Source organism: Mytilus trossulus, chromosome 5 (genome assembly GCF_036588685.1).
Source record: "Mytilus trossulus isolate FHL-02 chromosome 5, PNRI_Mtr1.1.1.hap1, whole genome shotgun sequence".
Classification (NCBI taxonomy): Eukaryota; Metazoa; Mollusca; class Bivalvia; order Mytilida; family Mytilidae; genus Mytilus; species Mytilus trossulus.
Window position 1 is genome coordinate 66151828 of NC_086377.1, and position 18436 is coordinate 66170263.

The following is an 18436-nucleotide window of genomic DNA, read 5'->3' on the forward strand; positions in this document are numbered from 1 at the left end:
AATCCCCTAATGACAGCAGTTTAGTTTAAACATATTTATTTAGAGTGGATTGGGAAACAAGTTTTGCAACTTATATTAATCCCTTTCCACTTTGCGGGTGCGAGTGCTGTCTTGTAGCGGCATTAGCCTACTCTTTTTCGAAATCTACAAGGGTGTCTTTAACGTGCAAGAGATATGGCTCTATCTTAACACGGGTCAGCCATTTATCGTCCCCTTCCGACGGACTATCATCGTTTCCAGTGCTGAAAGACAATTATGAAAATTCAATTTGCCGAATAATTCGTGCAATATAGCTTTATAGTTTTCCAACCACTTGTTCAACATTGGAACGGAAGTGACGACGCCACTAAACGCACGAATGATGTTCACTAAAACCAAAGTTTTTGACGGAAATGCATCGAACTCGAAAGTTGTCTATTATTGTAAACAAAAATATAATATAACATGTTTTTTTTTAATATATAACTTTAAATAAACTAACCCTATTTAACAATATTTTATTTATTAAAGAACAGGAGATTTACAAATCCCTAAAGTTGTTCTAGTCTAATTATGAAATGTTGGAGGTGTAATACCACCAAATCATGGTATGTCACATCCGGTTGTGAAAGTAGGTCGAAAAAAATATTCCCTTGAATTTGACAGTTGTAGGTAATTAATCCTACATTTTATTGCAGTAAAACTATTTCTGTGTCATAACGAATATCTTGGGTATTTCAAAACACCATTATTTTTTTAATTGTGATTTCTATAGAAAATCTTGAGGTTACATGGTGACTAAACCTTGTGCACAGATAGAATAAGGGGAGAAATTTGATTGGTTAACTTCCAATGATGGTTATTTTCTTATATGCAATGAAATGTAATGTGAAAATTTTTCTATAGAACTGGACAGGATAAAACTTTACTCATATGAGCCAAGTATTTCTTTATTTGAAACAATTTGAAAGATAAATTCTGCACAATTTTTTGAAAAGTGCAAATTTAACAAAGACTAACAGGGGAAAATCAATGGTGGTATTACACCTGGAGAAACGTGAACGCATCTGTAAAAGGTTCGATTATGTAAATATACATTTAAACATTTTCGAAATGAAAAAAAGCATTTACATAACGGTAAACCATATCATATAACTCGTTAGTCAACATTTTAATTGTTTTTAATTGACAGATTTTATTAACTGCTAAATCGAAGATGGGAATCCGATTTCTATTTTAAATTTTAAATAATCAAGGGTCCTGAATGGGGTTCTCCATATCAGTTTCATCTCAGTCATTTAAATCCATTCTTTATAATTCTTTTAGCCCATTATTCGGTATTCTTTACTTCTTTGGTCCATTTTTTCTCTCTATTTTAATATATTTGTCCCGATTATTCTCTATTCTGTAAAACTCATCCACACCCGGATAACTCGTAAATAATTAACTTGAAATTTGTTCTATTGATTTCTTAATTAGTTACCATCATAATAAAGAAATGTATTCTTTTTTATCTAGGCTAATGATTTTAATTATAACCATTAACTTTTGCAGAGTGAAAAAATCTGTACATGCCAGGGAAATTTATATCGATCAGTTTGGAGGCGTATTCTATTTTTTTTATTAGTATATAACGGATTCTCTAAATGTTCAGAAACTAAAAGTGCTATTATATAATATATGTGTCTTTTGCCATGTTGTTTATTCAAATGCAGATCCACGGGGTCCTTTCCCCCACCCCATCCCCCTTTCGTGGTGGTTAATAATTATATAGGGAATCACTGAAGGGTGACTGGAGACCCCCCCTTTAGGTCAGTCAGCGGGCCCCCTCTTACAAATAGTTCTGGATCCGCCACTGATATTTTATTTGTAACTATAGTGGTGAGACTGTAATACAGTATTTATTGTGTCTTGTCTTGTCTTGCCATCTGAGTAAACCTACATGTATATTATAGTATGTTGGACCTCATTAAATGAGTTAAGTTTAAAAGTCTATAATTGCATTTATCAATGTCAATAATTGTACATTGTCTATAATTTCTCTTCACGACTGAATGAAAACATAAAGCATTTACCAATCTATTATATAGTTTGAAACATTTGATAGACTATTGATTGTGTACATAACTCGTTGCATTCGTTGTGCAGGATTTATTGAATCCATAGGTAAAGAAGATGTGAAATATTTCAAACAAATATTAAAACTCCTAAGCCGAAAACAAACTAACAATGTCATGGAGAAAAAAACGACATAGATAACTAGACTGGGAAACGATAGCAAGCCGTTTTACTATTTATTCGAATTTCAAGATATCTCCTATAATATATAAGATATCTTATATAATTTCATTTTTATAAGATATCTCATATATTATATAAGATATCTCCTAAAGTTTATAAGATATCTCCTAAAGTTTATAAGATATCTCCTAAAATTTATAAGATATCTTCTATAGTTTATAAGATATCTTCTAAAGTTTATAAGATATCTTATAAAGTATATGAGATATCTTCTAAAGTTTATAAGATATCTTAAAAATTATATGAGATATCTTATAAACAACTTTTATATAAGATATCTTATATAATTTATAAGTTATCTTATATAGTTTATAAGATATCTTATATAGTTTATAATATATCTCATATAGTTTATGAGGTATCTTATAAAGACAATTATATAAGATATCTGTAAACTATATAAGATATCTTATAAACTATATGAGATATCTTATAAACTATATAAGATATCTTATAAATAATTTAATATATCTTATAAAATTTATGAGATATGTTGAAGTAAGAATAAATAGCAAAACGGCTTGCCATAGGAAACACATAGTACATCGAAAAAACTGGAGTGATCCAAGGTACCCCAGTAGGATACGCAGATCATGTTTCAAACACCGGAAATGGATATGGTGATAGCCACTGATTAATAAATTTATCATTCTTGTCATCAAGTATTTTTTTAAGATGCAAGTCTTAAATTTGAAAATTATGTTTGTCTAGGTTTTCTAGTCAATCTGATTAAATGTAAATCACGAGTCCAAGTTACGCTTTAAAGTATCTGAGATGTGCGGTATACGTCATCTCCCGATGAAAAATTTGAAGGTGTTGAATCCGATAAAATAAGAGAAACCCGAAAGATCTTTAAAACAGCAGATAGAACGGAGTGTTTTCAGATCTGCGTAACTTGGTCACAGATTTTTCATAATTTATCCAACTCACTTTATTTGTATAATTGCAGGATTGCAGTAAAACACCAAGAAATTCCACCACAAAGTAAGGCCTGTGCATTAGTTGTTTGAGAAAGCCGACACGATTCCATCCTATTTGTACATTACCATACATATACTTATACATTACCATTCAGACTTGTAAACTACCATATAGACTTTTAAATTACCATAAAGACTTGTACACTATAATATAGATTGGTACGTTACCGCATAGACTTCCACATTACCATAAAGACTGTTTATTATAATAAAACAATGTTGAACTTTAAATATTGCTACCAGATGTCGGTCATAATATTCTTATCGAAGACAATTTTCGGACAGGTTTGTCAATCTGGATTTTCGCGTGTCAGTCCGGATAAATCTGGAGAGAGACTGAATGGATCTGTTTATATAACATTTCACAACTACGGACCAAACAGTTGCTTCGATGAATGCATCCGAAGACCGAGATGCCATTCGTTCAACTACAACATGGATTCTTTCCATTGTGAAATAAATGAAAAACCCTCACCGGAAGTGTTCCTATCAGAATCCGGATATGAATATGTTTACATCTCGCCTTATAGACAGGTAAGAAGTTTTGCTTGGCAAATCCAGGGGGCCCGAGGGAGAGGGATTTTCCCCCTTTTGTGTTTTTTTTTATTGATTAAAGAGTGAGTCACTGAAGCATCGCTAGACCAGTTCCCTCGATAGAGCAGTCAGTGTGGAAAACAAATGTTTATAAACTTTTAGAAAGAATCACGTAAGAGTGGCCGGAGCATGCCCCCTCTTAGGGCAGAAAGTGGGACCCCTCTTTATAAACATTCTGGATTCACCACTGGTTTGTGTTTAACATCCAACAACGTAGCAGGCGTCATCTATCGAGTTTGATATACGAGATTAAATTAGCCTGACAATAACACTGAAAACTTTCCATAGATCTAATTCACAGAACTATTACAATTAATACTCAGATCAATATATTTAAATATTTAATGACTTTAATTTAGAAACTTGATAACGACTCTGTTTTTTCATATCTCTTTGTAATTTATCAAGCTCAATATTATTGAAAAAACGTGTTTGTAATTCTAGCTTTCTACATTTGGCACTTTAGATGTTACATAACTGAATTTATTATTGCAACTTCATCTTACAGATGTTTATCTTTGGCTTAAGACCTAAGATGACATTTTCGACTGTATTATGTAATCAAATCATAAAAAGAAAAATATAAGGGTTAGTGGGCAAATTTTGTTAATGGCAAAATATAGATTACTCCAGAGGATTCCAAATATCTTACAAAAAAAAAAAAAAATCTTTATAAACATTTACTTTAATTTTAATGATAAAAATTGACGTATGAAAATAAGAAGACGTGGAATGATTGCCAATGAAACAAATCTCCACCAGAGACCAAATGACATGATAGTAGTCAACATCTGGTCTTCAAAGACGTGTCTAATTTGTACATTTTAAAAGTTCTAAAACTTTCTATATGACTCAAATTCGTAAGTTATATCATTTTTGTTCTATTTTTAGACATCACGTGATCCATGTACCTCAGATTGTGCAGAAGGAGACATATGTATTACTTTGTATAATGGGATGTGTACATGCTTGGTTGATGGTAGGTTCAATATCTATTGATCTTTATTAGATAGAATAGATGTGTGGTATACGTCAATGAGATGTGTGGTAAACATCATTGAGATGTGTGATATACGTCATTGAGATATGTGGTGTACGTCAAGGAGATGTGTTGTTTACCTCAATGAGATGTGTGGTTTACCTCAATGAGATGTGTGGTTTACCTCAGTGAAATGTGTGGTTTACCTCAATGAGATGTGTGGTTTACCTCAGTGAAATGTGTGGTTTACCTCAATGAGATGTGTGGTTTACCTCAATGAAATAAGTGGTTTACCTCAATGAGATGTGTGGTTTACCTCAATGAGATGTGTGGTTTACCTCAATGAAATGTGTGGTATGTGTCAATGAGATGTGGGGTATGTGTCGATGAGATGTGTGGTATGTGTCGATGAGATTTGTTGTAAACGTCTATGAGATGTGTGGTGAGTGTCAATGATATGTGTGGTATACGTCAATGATATGTGTGGTATGTGTCAATGAGATGTGTGGTATACATCAATGAGATGTATGGTATACGGCAATAAAATGTGTGGTATGTATCAATGAGAGATGTGGTTTACGCCAATGAGATATGTGGTATTCCTCAATGAGATGTGTGGTATGTGTCAATGAGATTTGTTGTATGTGTCAATGAGATGTGTGGTAAACGTCAATGAGATGTGCGGTATGTGTCAATGTGATGTGTGGTATACCTCAATGAGCTGTGTCATATATGTCAATGAGATGTTTTGTATGTGTCGATGAGATGTGTGGTATACGTCTATGAGATGTGTGGAAATTGTCAATGAGATGTGTGTTAAACGTCTATGATATGTTTGGAATGTGTCGATGCGTTGCGTGGTATACGTCTATGAGATGTTCGGAAATTGTCAATGAGATGTGTGGTATGTGTAATGATATTTGTGGTATGTGTCGATGAGATGCGTGGTATGTGTCAATGAGATGTGTGATATACGCCAATCAGATTTGTTGTGTACGTCAATGTGATGTGTGGTATACGTCAATGAGATGTGTGGTATACGTCAATGAGATGTGTGGTATACATCAATGAGATGTGTGGTAAACGTTAATTAGATATATGGTATACGTCAATGCGATGTGTGATATACGCTAATGAAATGTGTGGTATACGTAAATGATATTTGTGGTAAATGTCAATGTGATGTGTGGTATGTGTCGTTGAGATGTATGGTATATGTCATTTAGATGTGTTGTACTAGTATATGTCAATGTGATGTGTGGTATATGTCAATGAGATTCGTGGTATACGTCAATGAGAAGTTTTGTAAATCTTAATGTGATGTGTGGTATGTGTCAATGAGGTGTGTGGTATATGTCAATGAGATTCGTGGTATACGTCAATGAGAAGTTTTGTAAATCTTAATGTGATGTGTGGTATGTGTCAATGAGTGTGGTATATGTCAATGAGATATGTGGTATACGTTGATGAGATATGTGATATACGTCTATGAGATTTATCATACTTCACGTTAAAATGCCATATTTTGATTGGCTATGACGAGGGTTTCAATTTACTCGATCACATGGCTGAGCGGGTGACAATTTTTTTTAATGTTACCCTCTCGTCTAGACCAATCAAAAATCGATAATTCAAAGAACAATGTATTGAATTTACATCAAGGAATTAAATACAATGCTTAAGTTCTACGTTTTGACTAAGATTTTATTATCGACTGTTAAAATAAATAAAATGAAACATCTTGCTTGACTTTTTTCTTTCTTTTTCTAATGCCCGTAACGTTGTTATGATCGTGAAGTCATAGACAATACTTTTAAAATAAAAGTAATCTGTAAAAGCCAATAATGATAGGACATTCAGTATAATAAATCAAATAACACATAGCTTCGCCGTGGTTGACAATGTTTTCTCGGGGTACCAATCTGCTCTACCACCCTCTCAGCTATGTGTTATTTATATACATTGTAGTGTTGTAAACGTCAATGAGATCCGTGGTAAACATCAATGAGATGGGTTGTATACATCAATAAAATGTGTGATAATCAACAATGAGATGTGTGATATACGTCAATGAGGTTTATTGCACAGGTCAATGAGATTTGTGGTATACGTAAATGAGATTTGTGGTATACGTCATTGAGATTTGTGGTATGTGTCAATGAGGTGTGTGATATACGTCAATGAGATTTGTTGTACAGGTCAATGATATGTGTGGTATATGTCATTGAGATTTGTGGTATGTGTCAATGAGGTGTGTGATAAACGTCTAGAGATTTGATGCACAGATCAATGAGATGTGTGGTATACGTAAATGAGATGTGTGATGTACGTCATTGAGATTTGTGGTATGTGTCAATGTGGTGTGTGATAAACGTCAATGAGATATATTGTACAGGGCAATGAGATGTGTGGTATGTGTCAATGAGATGTGTGGTATACGTCAATGAGATGTGTGGTATGTGTCAATGAGATGTGTGGTATACGTCATTGAGATGTATGGTATATGTCAATGTGGTGTGTGGGAATTGACAATGAGATGTGTGGTATATGTCAATGTGATTTGTGGTATGTGCCGATTAGATGTATGGTTTATGTCCATGAGATGTGGTGTACTAGTATATGTCAATGTGATATGTGGTATATGTCAATGAGATCTGTTGTATACGTCAATAAGATGTTTTGTATATCTCAATGTGATGTGTTGCAATTGTCAATGAGATATATGGTATACGTTAATAAGATGTGTGATATACTTCAATGAGACCCGTGGTAAACATCAGTGAGATGTGGTGTATACGTCAATGTGATGTGTGATAATTATCAGTGAGATGTGTGATATACGCCAATGAGATTTGTTGTACAGGTCAATGAGATGTGTGGTATACGTAAATGAGATGTGTGGTATACGTCATTGAGATTTGTGGTATGTGTCAATGTGGTGTGTGGGAATTGTCAATGAGATGTGTGATTTAAGTCAATGAGATGTTAGGTATACTTCAATGATATGTGTTGTATGTTGCAATGTGTCGTGTGGTATACCCCGGTTCCTCAATGAGTTGAGTGGTAAGAGTCAATTAGATGTGTTCTGAACTTAAATTTGATATATGTGTCTATAAATTGCGAGGTATTCCTAAAGGAGAATAGCAGTAAGCGTAAATGAGATGCGTGTTATTCGTCATTGAGGCTGTAACAAAAACATAATGATATAAACGACGTGAAAGATCTTTTTTATGAAAGTGATAGAAAATTGTATACCATGGACAAAAGAATAAACGGAGGTTTTCAGAAGAAAAAAACCCCACAGCAAACAAAAACATTATCATATATACCCCTGTCTTTAGCTTGCATATAAAATAACCAATTGCAAGTTATTCTGTACATTTGATCTGGATTTAGTATCAGTACCAGATGACAGCTGTTACATTATTTCTATGTATGCAATAAACTCTTTTTTTATTTGAATTGAATCGAATTGAATTATGTGGTTTCCAGTTTTCCTATAGCCTTATACGACGAACATATAATTATTAAGAGTATTCTCCCTTTTATTTAAGATGACGACACAATAAGGTATGAGGCGACAACTCAAATGACCACTGAGAGCGAAACTACCACTGAAAGTACAACTGTGGTAAAAACAACTCAATCAGGAGCGACAACTGAAGAAAAGACAACTCAATCAGAGGCGACTACTGAAGAAATGACAACTCATTCAGAGGCGACAACTGAAGAAATGACAACTCAATCAGAGGCGACAACTGAAGAAAAGACAACTCATTCAGAGGCGACAACTGAAGAAAAGACAACTCAATCAGGGGCGACAACTGAAGAAAAGACAACTCAATCAGGGGCGATAACTGAAGAAAAGACAACTCGATCAGGGGCGATAACTGAAGAAAAGACAACTCAATCAGGGGCGATAACTGAAGAAAAGACAACTCAATCAGGGGCGACAACTGAAGAAAAGACAACTCAATCAGGGGCGACAACTGAAGAAAAGACAATTCAATCAAGGCCTACAACTGAGTCCGCAACAAATACGTCATCAAAAACCGTATCAGTTTCTACTGATCACCAAGCTACAACTACAGTTCAAGACACTACAAGGCTCCAAGATACAACTCAACAGCAAGTTGTCACTGAGCAGCAAACCAGTGTAGATGTTACCTCAACAGAACCGACAACAATCAATAATATTACAGAATTATCAACAGATGCTCTGTCAACGACAGCTTAAATCGCATGCATTCATTTTGTGAATCAAGTTTAAGTAGCTCTTAGAAGCTGTTAAAAATCTTCTAGTATTGTATTTAAATAATAGTGTAGTAGAAAATAACATTACATGCATTCAAAATATTCTTTACTGACCATGTGAATCAACGACAACTTATAGATCATGCATTCATTTTTTGAACTGAGCTTAACAGCTGTAAACAATCTACTAGTAGTAGAAAATTCTAGCAGAAAAATAGGATGAAAATACACATTTTAGCATATTCTTGACCAACCGTGCAAAGGTTTTAAAGTAAATCACGGTAGTTCAACACTCGTAGTACAGTAGTAGATATTCTTGAAAATATCGCAGAGGAATATAAGACTGATTTTCCAAAATAATAAGATTATTTAGAAAATTAACTATGGTGCCTTGTTTCAAATTTGTTACGTCAATGAATTTCAAAATTTAAAGATGACAAATGAATAGTTTTACAAGACGATCCTTTCTAAAACCATGTACATTAACCGTTATAGATATACAACTTAAAATGAATGGCCATTTCATGTTTATAGGTTTATGAACCGAATTATTGTTTTCTTTTCACAATTTAAGTAATTTCTCTAAGCTTTGTCTTACTTTATTGATTACTATTTAACCTATTTGATGTAACAACCAAAATATGGAAGTATTTAATTTGTTTTTATGAATACCGTTTCATTAATACACTGATATGCCATTGTGCGCAAAAGTGGATGGCACCCATCCTTGTTGCCACTAAATTTGAAAATTTTAAACAGCCAATGAATATAAGGCGACTCATGTTTCTGTTACTTAAAAGAAGAAAGTCTCTATGGTAACGATCGGACATTTTGATGATTTTAAAGTCAAATATCAACAGTTTACATGTATATGCCGTATTCTTAGATTAATCACGACTAGGTATTTAAGTTACTGCGTCTGAATGTTTTTTCTGTTAAATTGGTTTTGAAGTTAAAATACATTTATTGTGAATTGTGTAAATAGTGCCAAAATTTTGGAACCATTGGAAAGAGCGCCAAGTGACTATATACATGTATCTATGGCGTTTTAGTATACAAATCCTTGTAATTGTATAATTATAAAACAGATCCAATGTATAAGTGTACATTTGTCCATTACAACTGCATTATATGTTGTGTAATTATATTTTCCATTTGTAAGTTCTTTTTTTCTGTTTTAAATAAATAATTAAATCTTGTAGTAATCAATCTACATATGGTCCGAGACCACAATTGTCGTCCCTTGATTTTCGTAGTCCCTAGTGTTAACAGTGGGTTACTTGCCATTACTTTTTATACCCCTTCCAAATTTATTTCTCCATGTTTAATACCTCAAATTGTAAGTAGGGGGTGAAATTACACTGTAAAGAAATTAGAGTCCAGAATTTTAAAGGAAAGTAGTGATTTGGTCCAGGTGAAAAAGGTTGCAAAATAGCACTTCGGTAGCTGTCAAAAGAGTTCAAGACGCCCTAAAGATAAAATTGTCCATCTTTTGAGTTAGAGACGATGAAGTTTTCTATAATTTTGATATAATTTGTCCCAAAAGTAGTACAACACACTGTAAAAGTTTCATTGAGAAAGCGCTGGTGGGATTTTTTTTTATTTTCATTTATGTTCTAAAAGAAATGCACTACGAATTAATTGTGTTCTCGGACCATGTGCATATATTTGGGTTGTGTATCATGGATAAACAAGAAAAAAATCATTATTTCAGTTATTCACTTCAACCACAAATAATAAGATTGTATCTAATGAAACAAGTAAAATAACTAAAATTCAAAACGGGAAGTTTTTATCAAATGACGAAATCAAAAGCAAAAAGACATCACACAAAAAGGAAAGAAAAACTGTCATATCCATGTATTTCCTTTGGTAGAATATGGTAGATTAAAAACCTGGCTAATTTAAAACCTATCACTATTTTGGCAGTCGCAAGCAATTCCATTATATTAACAACAATGTGTGCGGGAAAAAACAGACATAATATTGTTGTTCGTCTGTTCGTTAATTTTTCTTTATAGATATACACATTCATGTAATAAGATGTGGTATGAGTGTCAATGGGACAACATCCAAGTCATAACTTATAAAAGTATACTATTATACATTGTAGATGAATGTAAGGCCTTCAACATGGAGCACTTGGCTCACATCGAACAGCAAGATTAAAAGTGCCCCGAAATCACAAACATAACAAAGCTCAAACGAGAAAACTAACGGCCTAATTTATGAACAAAACTAGGAACGAAAAACAAATATGCAACACAGCAACAAACAACAACCACTGAATCACGGGCTCCTGACTTAAGACAGTCAGGCACATTTTACATGCATGATTTTTTTATTTGTTGTTAGTGGCTTTGAACTAGCTGTCAAATAACTGTGAGTACTCTAACATCTGTTCCTAGTGTCTTTGTGTTGTCGGGATGTACAAGTACCCGGCCACTTCCACTTGTATTTTTGTCCACCTGATGAGTTAAACCTTTTTCAACTGATTTTTATAGTTCGTTCTTATGTTGTATTGTTATACCACTGTCCCAGGTTAGGGCAGGGTTAGGATCCCGCTAACATGTTCAACCCCGCCACATTTTTTTATGTATGTGCCTGTAGCAAGTCAGGAACCTCTAATTTAGTGGTTGTCGTTTGTTTTTGAGTTACATATTTGTTTTTCTTTCATTTTTTTTAATTTAAATGAGGCCGTTTGTTTTCTCGTTTGAATTGTTTTACATTGTTATATCGGGGCCTTTTATAGCTGACTGCGGTGTGGACTTTGTTCATTGTTGAGGTTGTACGTTGACCTATAGTTGGTTATGTCTGTGACATTTTGACCTCTTGTGGACAGGTGTCTCATTGACAATCATACCACATCTTCTTTTATTATACATTCATACAGAATTATACATGTATCCATCTGCTCTTTGAATTTTATCCTCATTATATGTCGTCCTCTTGTTAAAGTGCATGCTTGTTTGGTTTCGCTTTGTCAGTTGTGTTTATGTCTATGTTCTATTTTTAGCCATGGTGGCCATCTTGGTTGGTTGCCGGGTCACTGAACACGTTTTAAAACTAGATACCCCAATGATGATTGTGGCAAAGTTTGGTTAAATTTGGCAAAGTAGTTTCAGAGGAGAAGATTTATGTAAAAGTTAACGATGACGGACGTCGAAAGACGACGGACGCCAAGTGATAAGAAAAGTCCACTTGGTCCTTTGGGCCAGGTGAGATAAAAAATAAAAGTGGGATGAACAAGAGTACTCCATAATGACAAGTATTTCACTGACATCATCCAATATAAGACACTCATTGTGTCGCTCATTGATAGCTAGTATTGTAACAATTGAGGAAAATAAAAATAAAAGAGGGAACTTGGTGGTAGCAAAATTTATAAAAGAGAGACGAGAGATAATAAAGGAAACTCAAATGCATCAATAAGATATAAGCTAACAACAGCTTGGCTAAAAACGGAAAAGACAAAAAGACAAACTTACACTGAACTAGTACGCTTTTTTTAGGGGCCAACTGTAGACCATGGTAGTCTTGTGCTGTTTTCTGTCTCAGTTTGTGGTTTCTTTGGCATATTCCCCATTTTCATTCTCCTTTTTTAACATACAAACACAAATCACTACATAGGAAGCACAACAGAAACTGAGTAACACGCACCCCACCAACAACTTGGAAGGATACCAGGTGTTAAGAAAGGTTAAGCGGATCTTGCCTCACATTTGGCACTCGCCGTGTTACCCATGTAAGTACAAACACGGTGATACCATATATCCATATCTGAGACACAGGTATTCTAGAAAGATCAACCGTATTAAAAACATGTGGATAAGATACATGTAGCTATATATAATTGACTGTAAGCGTTGATGCAATACGATACTTGCAATCAGTTAACGTCATCATTTGAAACACATGCCCTAAAAATTCATTTTAATAACCTATTCATGTAATGATAGAAATAAAAGGTTCATATTGGAAAAAATGAAATAATTTGTTTTGGTCATAATAAAGGTTTGATTCATTATCGATCCGAAGCTTCAATTTCATGAGATAGGTAAAGCGCTCAAATGATTAAGATAAATGTCTGAAAAAAAACCACACTTTACAGTTTTCAACTACTAGTACATTACATCGACCAACAGAAGGAATTGAAAACAATTGTAATATTCCTAACTTGATTCATGTTGATATATTTTGCTATCGAAGCAACACTGAACGTTAAAGTCATAAGAAACCTCAAATCAAAAAAAATAATGCATATGTATTTTATAACTCAATGGATAGTTTTCATTATAAAACTTATGTACATATACTTTTTTCTGAAGAAAATTCTTTAATTTATTCATATTTAGAAGAAGTTTACTTTATTTTAATTGCTTGCTTCCAGCAACCAATTCCCCCGACATATTTTCCGTATGCAAAGTGACCTCAGTGTGACCCATCTCGTAAAAATCCGGTGATCACAATACGCATGGATGTCCTTAACATAAACTATTATCTGAATTCACATGTCAAACACGTGCTCTCTTTCCATGCTTTTTCGTTTATTTTTTGTCGATTGTTGACAAACAGGTGACCATCGTTAAACTTCGGCTTCAAAACACGAACTTTAATTACCTGCCATATTTTCACAACAACACTGACCGATTGAAAAAAAAAATTGACGATTATACGAAATTTACACGAAAAAATTATAAATTCGTGCACAGAAGTCTAAGTTTATGATGTGTGTATGCATTGGATCAAGAATTGGAAGAACATAATTTTTCACCGGTCACTCGTTTCTTATGACTTTAAGGATGTATGTTACTCGTTGTTTTTGAATTTTTGTCAGATTTTAGGAATTCTCTAGTTTAATCAATCGATCATTATGGATTGTCAATAAACATTTAGCCCGCTAATCTCTGACTTTTGATAATTTCATTACATATCATAATAAATAAATAGTTTAAAAAATCTGATAAAAACCTAGTCTTTTCATAATATTTAAAAGAAAATTTTGCCAATTTTAAAATGATGAACTACAAAAGACTCCCGAAGCAGTAAAACCAACAAAAAACTTACATATGACAAATAGTGTACTTAAGTCCGTCATACAAACGAAGAAAAACTATAAACAATGCACATTGGCTAATCCTTTGTAACCACGTAGTCATGTTTTTTTTGTAAATACAAATTTATTTATCTTTGCTAATCCGGTACATTAGAATAAAATAAAAAAAAAACATGTTGTAATATCTTCCAGGCCACAACAAGGATGTAAAAGTTTTTGTCCAATACTATTTATTATTTTATTTTAACAATAAACATAATAAATCATCTAATCGGTCAACAAGTACACAAAAGGTGAATGTACTATATGCATTTAACGGACAAAAATCATTTTGCCGGTCGACAAGTACATGTAAAATGTACAAGCAATTGTATTATGTGAATTTAACGAACTATATATACATGTATATATAATAAAAGGAAGATGTGGTATGATTGCCAATGAGACAACTATCCACAAAAGACCAAAATGACACAGACAGTAACAACTAAAGGTCATCGTACGGCCTTCAACAATGAGCAAAGCCCATGTGCATAGAAATTTTACAAATGAATAATTAAATGCGTACCACACCAACATCAGCTAATACATGTACTTTGTTGCGTGGTTTGAATATATATAGATCATACTCTGGATTAACATCGTACATTTTTGTACTTAAGGAGACGACCTTTCGATATTCTAGGGAAAAGGGGCGGGATTTTTTTGGCAGATTAGCTGTTCATTTTCAACTGTTGCTATGTATGTTTATTTCACAAGCAATGTATGAGCATTGACGGATCACAGGAAATGGGAGATGTGATTGGAGCCCCCTTTTCATATACGCACAAATATGTTTTTTTTCTTTTTTTTTCTTTCAATTATGTGATATTTCCTTGTGTTTCGGGAATTGGACCCCCTTTTTCAAAATGCTTCGATCCGCGATAAGAGAAAAATGATTTTATAATATTAGGATAAAAACGGGATAATGAGAAATGTAGAACAGAAATGAACACCTCATTGTAGAGGGCCCTCATGGGGTTTTTGATTATGTGATTACTTGGCCGTTTTTTTAATGATTATTTGATTATTAAGCCGAATATTTCATGATTATTTGATTACATAGGACTGTATTTTTAGTTTATGATTATTTGATTACTAAAGATAAGCAAATATTTAATGATTATGTGGCAAAAAAATGGTGATTATGTGATTACTAGGACCCCCCATGAGGGGCCTCATTGTATTGTGTGTAGGCGCCTATTGATTTCAATTATTACATCGCATTTAAAAGTACAATTAATAGTTTATCAAACGTTTACTTTTAATAACTCAGTAGTACTTCTAGAAGTTTTCTTGTAATTTGTTTTATTAACATGGTATTTTGCATAATTATACATGATTTATAGAAAAAATGTATAAAAGTACGTAACATTTGTAAGATTGAACAAGTCATAAGGATTTAAGAAAATATATATTATTTGCAATTCTCCTTTTCAGAATCTTAAAAGGACTATGGTTAATCTCAGTGGCGGATTCAGCGGGGGGCGTAGAGGGCGTACGCCCCCCCCCCCCTTTGCTCGGACTTTTTTTTTTTTTTTTTTTTGTTAAATTATTTATCAGACTAGACTTCGTGAACTTTGCCATTTCCCGAGTATTTAATTTTTATAAGACAATTCTTTACTTATGAAGATATTTTTCGGTGGTATTTACTGATTGTCAAGTCATGTGATTTGCTATGGTGGAGTTGACCAGTGCGTTGAAAAAACGGCACACGGTCATTTTGAAATTCAAATTACAGTAATAAACATTGCTTAGGCTGAGGATGTCATGACAATCAGGAAACCTTCAAAGCAACACAGGATTGAGCAAGAACGTATTGACTTCTATTTCACTATTCCACCAAACAGAAAGTGATAGTAAATACTCTATAGACCATTGCACTCTCAAAAAAAGAAAGTTCCACAATATTATTTACCTACGAAAACATGTTTAACCCCAAATGCACCAGCTTATTTTATAAATAATAAAGTTGAATAATGAACCCCTGTCACCCGCCGCATTTTTGCGCTTGTTCCAAGTCAAGAGCCTCTGGCCTTCGTTAGTCTTGTTATTATTTTATTTTTAGTTTCTTGTGTACAATTTGGAAATTAGTATGGCGTTCATTATCACTGTACTATATTTGTTGAGGGGCCAGCTGAAGGACGCCTCCAGGTGCGGAAATTTCTCGCTACATTGAACACCTGTTCGTGACCTTCTGCTGTTGTTTTTCTGTGGTCGGTTTGTTGTCTCTTTGACACATTCCCCATTTCCATTTTCAATTTTAGTATAAGCTCTAGAAAAATTTCAAGTCTCAGGTACGAACCATTCGATTTGAGGAGACAGTCTTAGATATTTGAGAGAGAAAAATTGACTCTGATTCTTGCCTTAAACAAAAATTCTGAATCGTATCTGGATTGAAAACATAGTCTTGTCCAGTTTTTTGCTATTAAAAACGAAAATTCCCAACAAAATTATTTAGCATGAAATGAACATGATGAAAAAAACGGGCGTAGTTTTTTTGTGGCCGGGGTTTGCGTGTCTGACTTGAATGTCTGTTTCGCCGGACTTATATATATTGAATACTTTGTAACCTGCCTACTGGGTGTGACCTTTATGTTTCCATTTGTCGACCATCATCCTAAATTCGTTGTCATTTCAGACACTTTCGTAATCTTTGGGGGATTTGGAACCCCTCACTTCGGTTCTCTCAGTTATGTTGGGTGAAACATATCAATCAAACATTTTGATAAAAACTGCTTGTTTGTCTTTTTTAACTCGTGTTGGTCGTATTGTAAATTTCATCGAATGTCCATGTCCATAAAAAATGTCCAACCCTTACACTTTTAATACAGCAACTATAAAATATACATGCCCCAAGCCAGGAACCGTTTAAATTGTGCATATTACACTTATTTTATGTTTTTTAGCCGAAAAAAGTCCAAAAATTTTTTCGCCTCGCTCCGCTCGGCAAAATTAAAAATCTTCGCCCCCCTTTCCAAAATCCTGAATCCGCCCCTGAATCTCATTGTTTTTTGTTTTTTTGCCAAAACAAAAACACAATCCCATTATTGGATGAACTTCCGTCGTTAATAATATCGTTTTGCTGTATTCTTTTGAAAATATTACCCAGAATGCATTATATTCTGAAACGGCAAATTGTAACTTGCCTAAATTTAATGACAATTAACAGAGCCAAACCTTTTTCATTCAAAGTATTGGGTACCCTCTTAAATTTTTTTTTTTTACAAAAATTACAAAGAAGATCCTTCCTTTGTGATCAAATTGGTTTGTTTAACTTTGCTCTGTAAATTATAATTTAAAAAAGACTGTTATTAGACCGTTGGTTTTCCCATTTGAATGGTTTTACACTAGTAATTTTGGGCCCTTTATAGCTTGCTGTTCGGTATGAGCCAAGACTCCGTGTTTAAGGCCGTACATTGACCTTTAATGGTTTACTTTTTTTTAAATTGTAATACATGGATGGAGAGTTGTCTCATTGACACTCACACCACATCTTTCTATATCTTTTTAATGATATTTTCCAAGATGATTTAGTGGGATATATTCATCGTTCTGAATAAACAGTTATATATACTCAATATAGGTATTATAAGGTTATTGCATCTTGGCGAACATTATTCACGTATATTTCGTAAAGCACGTGTGATAAACATGTAATATTTGCGACTGGACATAAAGCAACCAACAATCAATCAATAATGACATTCATTTTATACTGTAAATTGTTATAAATATTTATGTAAATTGATGTATAAAAAATGTACTTTCCATTTTGCATTAAATGATTTATGTTCAATTTGTAACATGCTGTTGTGACATTTTTCTTGTAGATTTTCTCTTTTTAAAGTCTATTATTAGTAAATTAAACATGTAACTACCACGTGTGATCTTGGAATTCCGCTACAATTCTTCACGCCCACTAACGGTTTCAATGCCTTCCAATTACACATTTATCAATGCTGAATGCCATTTTATTGTTAATATAAAAAAGGAAGATGTGGTATGTTTGCCAATGAGACAACTCTCCACTAGAGACCAAATGACTCAGAAATTAACAACTATGTGTCATCGTACGACCTGTAACAATGAGCAAAGCCCATACCGCATAGTCAGCTATAAAAGGCACCGAAATGACAATGTAAAACAATTTAAACGAGAAAACTGACGGCCATGTATTAGTGTATGTTTTAAGCAAGTTTCGAGTTTTAAGCAGATCTTACAGAGTGTAGTCTAATGAAAAGAAGGAATTGA

General features: G+C 33.5%; 1 protein-coding gene across 1 annotated transcript; it reads left to right on the forward strand.

The window, feature by feature from the left end:
* The first annotated feature begins 3236 nt into the window (after window positions 1-3236).
* LOC134719814 (uncharacterized) lies at window positions 3237-10201 on the forward strand. Its single transcript, XM_063582768.1, has 3 exons — window positions 3237-3794; window positions 4746-4833; window positions 8388-10201. Exons 1-3 carry the CDS (start codon window positions 3477-3479, stop codon window positions 9068-9070), a joined length of 1089 nt encoding a protein of 362 aa, XP_063438838.1. The 5' UTR covers window positions 3237-3476; the 3' UTR covers window positions 9071-10201.
* Window positions 10202-18436: the final 8235 nt, after the last annotated feature.